Here is a 12,539-nt window from a genome sequence, read left to right as displayed (position 1 = left end):
GGAAAAATTATACAAATGTGTATCTTTACACATTATTGCTTAATACACAAAACCATTCAACTAACATTAGGAAAACTTTTAGGACTGTGTAAACACTTAAAACTGTGTAAACTGCATAAAATATAGTATAATATTTAATGCTGCTAAGTGATAAACTGATAACTAATGTTCTATATACTGAGATGACACTGTAACATTTTTTTTTATTATTAGTTAGTAAATTGTAGTTTGATATCTTTGAAACTCTTAGGCTGCATACAGTGAAACCTCACATTTGCATTTTCTCACAATGAACAGCATTTTCTTTAGGTAGTTAAATGTAATGCAATACTTTCTTTAAATCTTATCATGGAAATGACTTTCTTCCAACTATTCTTGTATCATGTAAGAAGTAAAATCTGGTTTTTATTTACATAAATACTGGTTTGAAACTAGTATTGGGCTGGTCCTGGTTCTCAGTTCCGCCAGTTCTCAGCAAATGAACCGGCACTGAGAGATGTAACTATAATCTCGGTAGCGGTACCTTAGAAATCATAATAGCCAATCCTTTCCCCGGTGAAAATACAATAGACTTCCGGTAAAACGCTGTGGTATATTGCCGGTGACCAACACGCACACATAATTTAATTCCACTTTAAGCTCCATGTAACAAATAAATAATTCTTAAATCTTTGAAAATTGCAGGAGCCGACAAAGGGCAGTCTCCCATTCCCCTCCTTCCCCTCCTTCGCGTCCTTGCGCCAGTCAGCCCACCTAGATGGCAAGATAACACCGGCAGGAAGTGTCTGAAAGTAGACAAAAGAGTTCTTTGTGCCAAGATCACAACCCTTTTGTCCCTCTTTTTATTAGCAGACAGATATGATAATTTCAACTAAAAGTTGGGAAGATAACACGGGCTCAATATACTTTTTAAAACTTATAAAAAAAACTACCATGACTTAAAGTTGATTAATACTTATTAATTGTAGGTATTACGTACGACTTTTGCAACTTTACTACGCTTATAACTACCGTATAGACCCGGAAATAAAGTGAATCACAAATTTGCGAAAAATTACCAAACACTATTAAACAGTAGGAAATGTTTAATGAAAATCAAATATGTTTTAAAGGGTTTTTAACTTGAGAATCACTCGCAGATTTATGTATTTGTAAATTATTTTGTTCCCAAAAGTTCATATCTATTCACAAATATCCACTAATTTTTAGTTATTCAATTTACAAATAGTAGATGCGAATGCACGATGGTAATATTATGCTGAACCACATGTATGGTACATTGCTCGGACTTCCTGTTATAAATTATTGTGTGCTGTACCCAAATTTATGGTACATGATGGCAGATTATTACTGTAGCATGCTGGAGTGGCAGTGATATAATTATTTTGTTTTCATACAACTAGCATTTGAAAAATTATGTCTCACTTTTTACTGTATTTTTACCTGAAGAAAAAATATTATTGTTATTAAAATGTGTTAGATAATAAATGAGAAATATTTGAAGTGGATCAAAATGAACTCCCTGTGCTGGGCAGAAGCTGCTTTCAAGCAGGAAGGAAAGATAGCCCAGTATCTCTGAGGCCCTGTGCTGATTCAGCACTCAAAACAAAAACTCCCTTTATTATGTCCCCTCTCCCTCACACTAAAAGCCTTCATGGCCACAAGACAGGGGTACTTTACACTACACCACCTGGTGGCTGGTCTGAGTTTTTCCATCACTCCCACCCTTCCTCATTAGGATGTTTTTTTCCTTCAGAGGCCCTTCTGACACACCTGGTCATGCCAGCCTCAGTACTTCCATCCCAGTCTAATACAATTTTTCCAGCCACAGATTTCCAAGCTGACTGACCCAATGAAAATAACAACTCAGTACTCTGAGGGGCTGGCTTGGGGCATAGGCGTACCCAGGGGGGGGTTTTGGGGGTTCAAACCCCCCCCCCCCCGAAAAGTCTTGGCTACCCTTCCCGTTTCAACGGCAACTCTAGAGAGGACATTTTCTTGCTTAAGAATAGTGATGGTTCGAATCCCATTTTTCTCGAATCCGAATCTCGAATCCGAATCCCAAACAGTACCTCGAATCCACCCCTCGAATTCGAATCCAGTTCTCAAGGGTTAATTATAAAATAATTTATAAGTTAAGAGAAAAAATTAATCATTATGCAGAATTATTTAACCCTTTAAATTTTTATTTAAAAAAACAAGTATTTGACACGGTCTGGATCAAGACTATTCTGTTTTTGGTCACATATGTTTCCTGCAGTGCTTAACAAACGTTCAGAGAACACTGTCGCAGGTGGTGAACACAAATATTTTTTGGACAGTTTATGTAGCCTGGGTGAACACGCAGACTGAGTTTTCCAGTATTCGAGAATGATTATTTCTGGGTTAACTGTAGGATCAGGTAAGAATCTGGTCACTTCATCAATTGCTGTAGAATCCGACTTGGTGGATTTAAGGCATTCAGGCTTTATCTGTGAGTACAGTGATTCATGTATCCACGGAAATCTGAAAACAAAATTCAACATCCGACGGAACAATATTTTGTAGTTACCAACTTGACATTTGTTTAAAGTCCCAAATGAAGGTAAATGCATTCCTGAAATATTTAATGGAAACTAAAAGGCGCCATCTTGGCTTCAATGGTTTTAGGCCATAAGAAATATTGTTGTGCGTCTTTTAAAATTAAGCCTCACTAAAGCATAATGATTCATATGCCCGAAGTTAAAAGTGAAGGGGTGTTTTCTCTAGTTTACCCATTAAAATTTTTTATATTAATATTAGTTATTTTTTATGTTGCTCAAAATGATTGGCTAACAAATTCATTGGTTGGCCATCATGGAATTCTCAGATAATACATATTTTAACGTTGGTAGTCTACACAAACCAAACTTGGTCCTAAAAAAATTCATAAATAGAACTTATCAGAATATTTAAAATTGAATTGTGATTAAAATAATAATTGTATAATGTATTAATTTTGTCATTCATTATTTCATTGTTATTACTACATGTGTGACCGTAACTTGTGATGAAAGTCGGCATTATTGTTGTATTACTAAGTAACAGATTTCTTGGTAAAGTTATTTTAAAAAAAAAAGATTCATATTTAGTTTAGATCCTAAATGTGCTTTATTTTATTTTTTAGCATATTCTGAGAATACATATGTGATTTATGCCTTATTTAATGCCAATGTAGCGACAATGCATCCATGTTCATGAATATAAAGTAAGTTTCCCAAATCAGTACATGCTTCATAATTTTTTTTTTATATAATAACGAATTAAAAGTACAATACAGTAGAACCTTGTTAATCCGTGATGCACTAATTCGGGAATCGGATAATCCGGGACGATTTAAAAGAGAAGAAAAAGAAGAGTAGTAAAAATTGTCAGCGCTTAAAATTAACGTCACGCGGGCCGGCGGCCGGCAAACACTACAAGCCATCGCGTGGGCCGCCAAACTCTGCAACGCTGTTTGTACCGACCCTTTGTGTCGCCCCCCTTTCAGCTGTCACATTTGTCACTCTTTAAACTTGAGGGGGATGTCCTGACGTCTGCTTCCCGTCTCCCTTTGTTTGTTTCCACCCGCCAATGCACGGCAGGCGCCTGGCTAGAGATGCAAATATATATATCGAATATATCGAACTATTCGATATTTTCTCTTGATACTATCGAAACGAGTAAATATTTTTGTAACTACGATATATTCAAACGATATTATAAAAGTATTCATATTCATGTAAATATTTTTTTTTATTTTTTTTATATTATAGATTTTTAAAGTTAGCAACACTAACTGGAAACCCTCTATATGGGTTTATGACTTCACTGGGAAGTGGGAACTGCCACTTTATGTGAAGCACAAGGGGAAAAACCTTTTCTTATGGTTTTTTTTCTAAGTTTCTCGCCAAAAGCCTCGATGCATCACTCCTGGTTCCTTGGTCCTGGGCTGGCCTTTACTCTACTGTGTTCATCTCCTGCTAGTGCTGTGTTGTGGTGTGCTGTATAGTCTAATGTGAATTGTGTGTGCATCATGAGCACCAGTAGAGTGTGGAAATATTTCAGAAAACTGGAAAAAGACAGTAAAAGTGTGAAGTGCAATTTATGTTTTAAAACATATCGCAGCTCAGGAACAACTACGAACTTATTTGCACATCTTAAAAGTAAGCATATTAATGCTTATAATGAGTGTGCTGGAGAGTAAGAAGCTGAAGCAAACTGTTCTTTTAACAGAGGTAAGTTTTCAAATTATTGTTTGTTTAATATTGCGCCGAACAACTGATTTATACATCAACCTTGCATTGTTAAATTTTTTAAAATAATAATTTGTCATTGATTAAAATGAGTTTTGCATGCACATAATTTATTACAAATTTACAAATATGTACCTGGGATGTGTTACTTCAGTTATTTAGCGTACCTAGTACAGTTGCCTAAAATAAATGCTTTTTACTATGATTAAATTTTTCATTGTATTACAGTATATAGAAAAATCACCTCTTCATTCTTAGACATACGTAATACACATTGTTCTTTACGCATTTTCTGTGACTTAGGCCTAACCCGGTACAACCATGAGGAAAAGTTTGATTTATGTTTATTTTACAGCGTATTTTCAGATCCTTAAAAAAATCATTACTATCGTCATATAGTTTAATCAAAATGCTCAGATAGAATTTTATATTAGTTATTGAATACTAAAGCTTCAATACGTCCTGTGGGAAGTATGTTTACAGGTTAGCTCACAATACAAACAAAATTTATCAATGCAAATGTTAATTTTACTTGAGTTTGTGACTTGGTTTTAAAATGCATCTACATCAATTAATTAAACATTATGCCATTATTTAATTTAAATAATTTATAAAGGTCTGCTGGAACAAATACAAACATTGCAGGTTGCAGGACAACAGTGTAAATTTATGATGCAGAAAAAATGCAGTGTGTTTTAGCACCATTTTATTATTTTGTTTTATATTACCTCTACTTGAACACTAAAACTTATTTAAAAGTATTTTCCTCGAAACTTAAGTTATCCAATATGTCAACATATATAACATATATCACTTTACACAGACTGTCCACTTAAAAAAAAACTCTTCCATACAAATTACATGTAAAACTATGGGTAAAAATATGTCCTCAGGTGTAGTTACATCCTCAAACTTATCGGAAATGAATATATGCTGTCAATAAAATTATATTGTATTTTATTTTATTTATATTGTATTTTAATTAAAAGTTTTATTCATAAAAAACAAATATTAAGAATTGTCCTAAAAAATCAGCCTAACATACTGTTAATCAACCACTTTACAGTGAAATGCATTATGTTATGGTGCTTAAATAAATAATGACATAACTTACATGATCTGTGCATCATATGATACCTACCGTACACAATGATGGGACATTGTTAAAAATAATTTTATTTACGTAAGACTTGCTTCTGTATTCTATTTTGCGGATATGGTACAGCCAAGTGGCGTACAAGTAAAATATTTGTAATCATGTGTGTCAACAAATAAAATGACAAGATCCCATATTCGTTCCAGATAATACATAAGTATTACAATTTGCTGTAATATTGCTATCATTCCTGACCATCAACCAAGATTCAAAAAGCATTACAAAAGATTTATTCTTTGTATTTATAGTACTGCCGTCGTCCGGGGTCTAGGGCTCGAGTCCCGGTGCGGCTCCTAGCGGGAATGGCTGTTGTAGATGCGTTGTTTCCGGGTGGGCGCCGGACTAGTTCTGTTTCCAGTCGATAGGTGGGTCATGGGGTCGGTTGCCCTGCGTGGCCCACTAGGACCGTCGGCGGTGTTGCGTGGGTATGAGGAATTCCCTACTTGGCTGTGGTTGGGAGTCGTATGGTTAATTGAGTAGGCGCTGAAGTAGTGCAACAAATGGCATTCGTCGTTTATTCATGCTTGGGGTAATACCGTTGATTACACACCACGTCGTACAGAGGGGGATGTCACACAATACAGAAATTACACAATTACACAAAGTTAGTTTAAAAGTTACGTAATAACGGCGTGGCACAAGTTTACAAAAAACGTTATGTGATGGTGCGTTGCACAAAGTTTATTCAATAACGCTCCAGGTTCGAGGCGTCGCACATTACTAAATGTTACGTCTTAACGTGGCACTAGGCGATTCTGAGCCTGTTAATACAAAAGCGGGGTGTGGGCGATTAGAGGCGGCCAATCCCGTATATCAATGTCTCGAGGCGGTGTTCGCGTCCACTGTAGTGGAGCGCGGACCGCAGCTAAATCAGTCCAAGTTCCCTTACGGGGGGTGTCAGCGCCGGAGCGACTGGTTTTAGTTTAAGTTCTGTGGTTCGGGAGGCGGCCCGTGCCGTATACTGGAAAACTACCCCACAGACCAAGTGTGGTGCAGGGGGTTTTAAAAGTTATGCGGCCGGATTAAATCCTGGACCGAAAATTGGACCGGGTGCACACGGAGAGATAAGTAAAAAGAGGTTTTGAGGAAGTGACCATAATTACCAGTGGTGAACTCAATGCAGACAATGGGTGATGTCTCTCCGTGGGACGTGCGTCCGCCCCGGTCCATGAGTCGCGCTGTACTGTCTGATGTCATGGCGTCCGGCCGAGGCTCGGTGTCCCTCGCGCCAGGGTTGACCTCATTAAGTTATTTTCTAATCTAACACGTTCACAAGAGATTTTAAGGGTGCTAATTTCCTACATTAATTATCAAAGCTAAATTTACCTTACTTGCCCCTTCTACAATTTAGAGATTAGTATTTTTACGAATTATGTTCTTTAATTTATATGTCACACCAGAGACTGTTCGTCTCTTGTCGGGCTGCTCTGGTGTGGGTTAATAACGAACACAAGGGTCATATAATTACGTCACATGGATTACTTAATTAATCCAGGCAGAAGGCCGCTAGGGGAACACTCACATGCATGTCGGGACATTTACACACGTGAGTGCCCGGGCACTCCTACGTCGCACCTTGATTAAACGGGCGTTTAAATTTTACGTAATATTGTTTATGTTCTGTGTGTGTTTTTAGCAACGTGGTCGGCTGTAATGTTGTTCTGTTTATTATCGGGCCGGGCTCTACCTTGGTTGTTGGTGGCTCGCCTGACTCGGGTGGGCCATGGCTAGGGCCGCGTTTCGTTAGCGGGGTTGGATACTGGCGGTTGCAGGTCGGGCTTTGGGGTGGCCTTCGGTCGGACGACGTCAGTACATTATCATTAATATTTATATATTTGGTGGTGCAAACATCTTTCCTAGAAGTTTTTTTCCGAATTTCATTTGAAACATTTAAAGCAGCATACAGTATTTGTGATTGTTTAAAAATCCCTAATCAGAGGTGAATTTGAATGTGATATGAGATATATATTAATTTATGATACCGCATAGGAACTATGTTCAGATTATTTCGTTTTTGTAAAAATATAACATGTTTCACCTCTTAATGGACGAAATTGTATGTTACAACCATAAATTTATTAAAACAGCCTACATTTTCCCCCCTGAAATGCAAGAGTTACTTATTCAAGTTTGCTATGTTTTTTTTGTCAGGATATTGCTGACGTTGACGAGATAGAAGTTGAAAACTCTGGCAGCCGTACATGTTCACATAGCCTTGCAAATATAGCAAGCATCAGCTCATCTATGCAAGAGGACACGTGTACAAGTTCATCTTCTAAAATAAGTGATGACACTGACAGCAGTGTCGTTATCCAACAGAAGAAACAAACTACTTTCACAAATTACCTGAAACGAAGATCAAGCTTTGAATTTGGTGGAGTAAAAGATGCAGCCATCACACAAGTTTTGACATACATGATCTGTAAGGATAATCTTCCTCTTTCTACTGTGGACAAAACTGGTTTTCAAAAGTTTATGAAAATTGTATGTCCTCTTTACAAGATTCCATCCCGACCCACCATCACCAAATTACTGGAAAATCAGTACTTTTCTATCAAGCAAATTATCATAAGTAAATTAGCAACAGCTAAGTATGTTGCCATCACGGCTGACATGTACAGTACTGAATTCTACTAGAAGTTTCCTTGTGATAACTGCACACTTTGTCGATGAGTCTGATTCCACTTTCCAATGTGTTTGCCTAGGATCAATTCAAATGACCCAGAGCCACACCGGCGAGCACATTGCAGAAGAGCTAGCAAAGTCAATCAAACAGTTTGGGATAGAAAAAGGAAGGATAGTGTCAGTTACCACAGATGGAGCTTCGAACATGACAAAAGCTGCAGATATGTTCCTTTCCGCCCAACAAAGAATAGTGTGCTTTGCACATATTCTTAACCTATTAGTTCAGGGTGCATTGTCAGCAACAAAAGATTTTGAAAAAAATTCTGACTCAGGTGAAGAGAATTGTGACATACTTAAACACAGTGTCTTAGCAATGGATGCACTGCGAGAACAACAGAAGAAAATGGGAAAATCTGAGGGCTCTTATCTCTATTTGTCCCAAGACATTGAAACTAGGTGGAATTCCACCCATGACATGTTAAATAAGTTTCAAAAACTTTCTCCAGTTGTTGCGCAAATTCTTGCAAGTGTAACCCATAAAGATGGACCCCAGATGCTAGCAGGAGCCCACCTGGAAGTGGTGTCCGAAGTCATTCAGGTTCTTAACCCATTTAAAGAAGCCACAAGAGAAATCTCTGGTGATAAATATATCACAGGGAGTACTGTTCTGCCAATTGTACACTGTATAAATGAATCGTTGAAGGAAATAAAATCCAAGACCAAGACAACCATTGCAACAAACCTTATAGTGCAACTAGAAGATGGAATTCAAAAACGTCTTTTGCCTTTAGAAAACAATGTTTTGCTTTGCATTGCCACAGTTCTCGACCCCCGTTTTAAAAGACTGTATACTTTTTCGCCTGTTTCTAATGCAGCTGCAATAACAAAGCTGTGCCAAGATATTAAAGATGAGACACTCAGGCTAGGTATACCCTCTGTGGAACCAGATGAAGGCAATCTGTTACCACTTCAACACCAGCTGACAAAAGATTCTATTTGGGACAAGCATGAAGAGAGAATAAAAAAAAATTGTGAAACCTCGATTGTAGACTCACAGTCACAGGGTACAGTCCCTCTTGAGCTCAAACTGTATTTTAGTACCTCTTGTATTCAAAGAAACAGTGAACCTGTTAAATTTTGGACAAGCAGGATAACAAGTACACCTGCTCTGGCCAATACAGCACTTAAGTACTTGACAGTTGTAGGTTCGTCAGTTGCCTCAGAAAGAGCTGTCTCAGCTGTGAATCATGTTTTGAGCGAAAGACGAAGCCGTCTGACTTCAGAGCATGTAAATGAAAGATTGTTTTTGGTATGTGTCGATGACAAATATTGGTGAAGTAAACTTATGTGTTAAAGGAGAGTTATGATTTAACACTTGTATTAGGTTTGTACATACAAGTTATAATCGGGTGTTCTTAATTTATTTGGTTGTAACCACATTTGGAATTGTGTTTTTGGCAGTTTTGTTGCATAAAGATATACAGCAAATCTCAATCTAGATTGTCGGTCATGTTTAATCAATATTGCAAATTTTGTTACTTTAGTGTTGTTTTAATTTACTTAATGTGTTTTAAACAAACCATTGAAATTGATATGTCATAGTTGGTTAAGACCTATTTGTGTTCAATGTGGTGTTATACTACTGATAAGTTTTTTTTAAATATTATATGAGCACGAAACTTAAAAATGAGTTGACCCCTACAAAAAATAATTTGACCTTGTTTTTAAATTATGGGACAGTTTTGTGTATTTTGTAGAGTATTGTATTCACCTTGAACCATGAAAATAATGATATTTTACTTTAATTATTTGTATAAAACCTCAGTAAATTTCTACACTTGTATTATTAAACTGTTATTTTTTTTAATTCTTGGCATTCATTCGTGCTTTGATTACCAAAATATATAACATACATACATAGATACAGACAGCAACAATTACTTTAACTTAGGTTTACTCTTGTCAAATTTTATTATTTTCTGCAGTCAGTTAACTTAATGTTTACCTCTATTTCAAAGAAAGCTTGCACCAGTTATATCAAACAATAGAAGAGCAAAACAGCCAGTCCACCATTTATGAGATTTTTTGTTATTTATCAAATATTAGGATAGCAAATTGATGCATTGTTATTACTATTTTTAAAATAATAATTAGAAATATTTGTAAATTTTAATTTTTTTTGCTATACACAGTTTTTTTTTCTGGCTATATTGTGATTTAAAATATTTTGTAACAGTGTACATGGTGTTTTGTTTACTTCCTGCACCTGATATAAATAATGCATTTTAATTGAAAATATTTCATCAATCAGAAATGATGCTAAAATCATTTATTACAGCACCAACTGAACATGAGAAAAATTAGTTTCACTGTTCAAATATTTTTACTTTACCTTTAAGTAAAACATTGATACTTATTTTAGTCATCAAAGATAAAGAATTTATTATATTTGGAAATTACTGAATAAAACTGAGTAATACAGTATATTTGTGCATTTATTTATGTAGTAGAAACATTTATCGTAAAATATTCATGTCGATATATCGAAATATCGATATTTTTTCCTAAATATTCGTGGTGAATATTTGAATAGTTTTAAAAGTAATCGATATTTTCCGCCGATATTTGCATCTCTACTACGGGAAGCCTACATTTCACAAAGGGTTGAGGACCAACCCGAACATGCCCGAAGACTTCACCTTCGGCCAACTTCGGGACTTTGTTTTTCTTTTAACAAGACGCGCGGGAATTTTGATTAGTGAAGGCCCACCGCCCATACTTAAGGACAGAGGCTATTCCTATCTTGCAGAATCTCGTCACTGTTCAACTATGTAAGAGAACTTAACTGAATTCAACATGTTTCAGGATAATTATATTTAGTGTTGTATCTATAGCATGTTTCAATTGTTTTTCATGGAAAATTCAAAATCACCTTTATATATTTACAGCTTAAAAATTTTATTTTCTTTCCGGGAGGGTGCCAGGCTAACTTATGCAGCTGTTTGGTGGGTCGTCGGCCCCAGCTTTGTTCATTAGGATCGTGGCAGTGGTTGAATTACTAACTAGAGAAGTAGTATCACACTCCTCAGGCAGCATGGTTGGCTGATGCCTAACTTAGGTAAGGGGGCACTGGAAATCACTGTCAATTTGTTCTCACATTTATTGGCATGCTATGCATTGCGGTGTTACACTATGCGTTATACCTTATACTTTACCCTGACAAAAGTTTCTGATTGCTTCATTATGTGCTTACGTTACATCTAACAGCAGTCTTATTGGGGATTTGCATGGAGTCGGCCATACCCGTAAGTTTTTGAATTACGACTCGAACAGGCTCTACGAGCCGTGAATCTACAAGTGCTTTAATGTCTTTGTTTGGGCCAGCAGACATATGCACGGCTACATTAAATTAAAACGCTTACCTCTGGAGTCAGCCAGTTCCATAATTGTCGACCCTGCGGCGTGGTCACGTGGCAGGGTTAAATCTAAGGCGGTTGGAATAAGCCCGGCTCCGCAAAGATGACCCAGGGATGTGTGGGTAACGAGAGAAAAAAGATTTAGAGGTGAGAAAGTCTATAAAACATTTACCACAATATTTCAAGACATGTGTGTGAAAATGCTGAGAGTTAATATTGTGGTCATTCACTAAAAACTGGTTTCATTATATTTGTGAGGTTCATACTGTGCAGCTATAATGCATGACTATTAAGTAAATTATATAAACAATTATTTTATGCACAAATTACTACATTATGTTTCTCACCATAAAAGTAATTGTCCATAAAGGTACATACTGAGGTTGTTTAAAACAATAGCATGTTATGAGACTTTGTAGTGTCACCTGATGGTATAATGTAAAGAGGAAATATTACTGTGTAAGCTCTGTGTTGGTAATGCTCAGTATAGAAATTCAGTAATGTATGAGACATTTGCAGCCTAGATTGTCACTAAAGAATATTTTTTTTATGAAAAAAACAAACATAAATATTAAATTTTTTTTGTGTCCACAGTAATCTCTTTCCATTGTATTATTTTATCCGTAACATTCCTGTATAAAAAACCCTATCATTGTAGCTTTCCTAATTGTTCGTTGGTTTACTTGATATGTACCAACACAGTGGGTGAATGTATCTTGAAAGCGATACCACATAAAAGGTTACATGTTACATTTAAATTTATATGTTCACTTGATAACTGACATGTCAAAAGGTAAAATTATTTATTATGAACGTTCAGCAAAAATCTTTACACTTTTCTTTCCTTTAAATGACAGCATTATTTTTTCCATATGAATCACCCAAGTTTGGTAAGTTTTGAAGATAGACAATCATGAAATATAAGGTTGTAAAAAATACTCTTTATTTCTCCAAAAAAAAAAAATTTATTTCACTTTCTTAGTTACTATCAATTAACCGGCAATGAAATAAAATTCTAAGTGAAATAAAAAAAGCACTATTATAACAAAAATTCACAAAATAATTCATTTTCATTGAATGTCCAAAGAA

At 35.9% G+C, this 12,539-nt stretch overlaps 1 protein-coding gene across 1 annotated transcript; it reads left to right on the top strand.

The window, feature by feature from the left end:
- Positions 1-3,763: 3,763 nt before the first annotated feature.
- LOC134541735 (zinc finger BED domain-containing protein 4-like) lies at positions 3,764-9,803 on the top strand. The gene has a single exon (XM_063385384.1). It carries the CDS (start codon positions 8,003-8,005, stop codon positions 9,368-9,370), a length of 1,368 nt encoding a protein of 455 aa, XP_063241454.1. The 5' UTR covers positions 3,764-8,002; the 3' UTR covers positions 9,371-9,803.
- The last annotated feature ends 2,736 nt before the right edge of the window (positions 9,804-12,539 follow it).

This window comes from Bacillus rossius (genome assembly GCF_032445375.1).
Source record: "Bacillus rossius redtenbacheri isolate Brsri chromosome 4 unlocalized genomic scaffold, Brsri_v3 Brsri_v3_scf4_1, whole genome shotgun sequence".
In the NCBI taxonomy this organism is placed as follows: domain Eukaryota; kingdom Metazoa; phylum Arthropoda; class Insecta; order Phasmatodea; family Bacillidae; genus Bacillus; species Bacillus rossius.
Note: the sequence above shows the minus strand (reverse complement) of the source record. Positions and strands in the feature narration are given on the sequence as shown.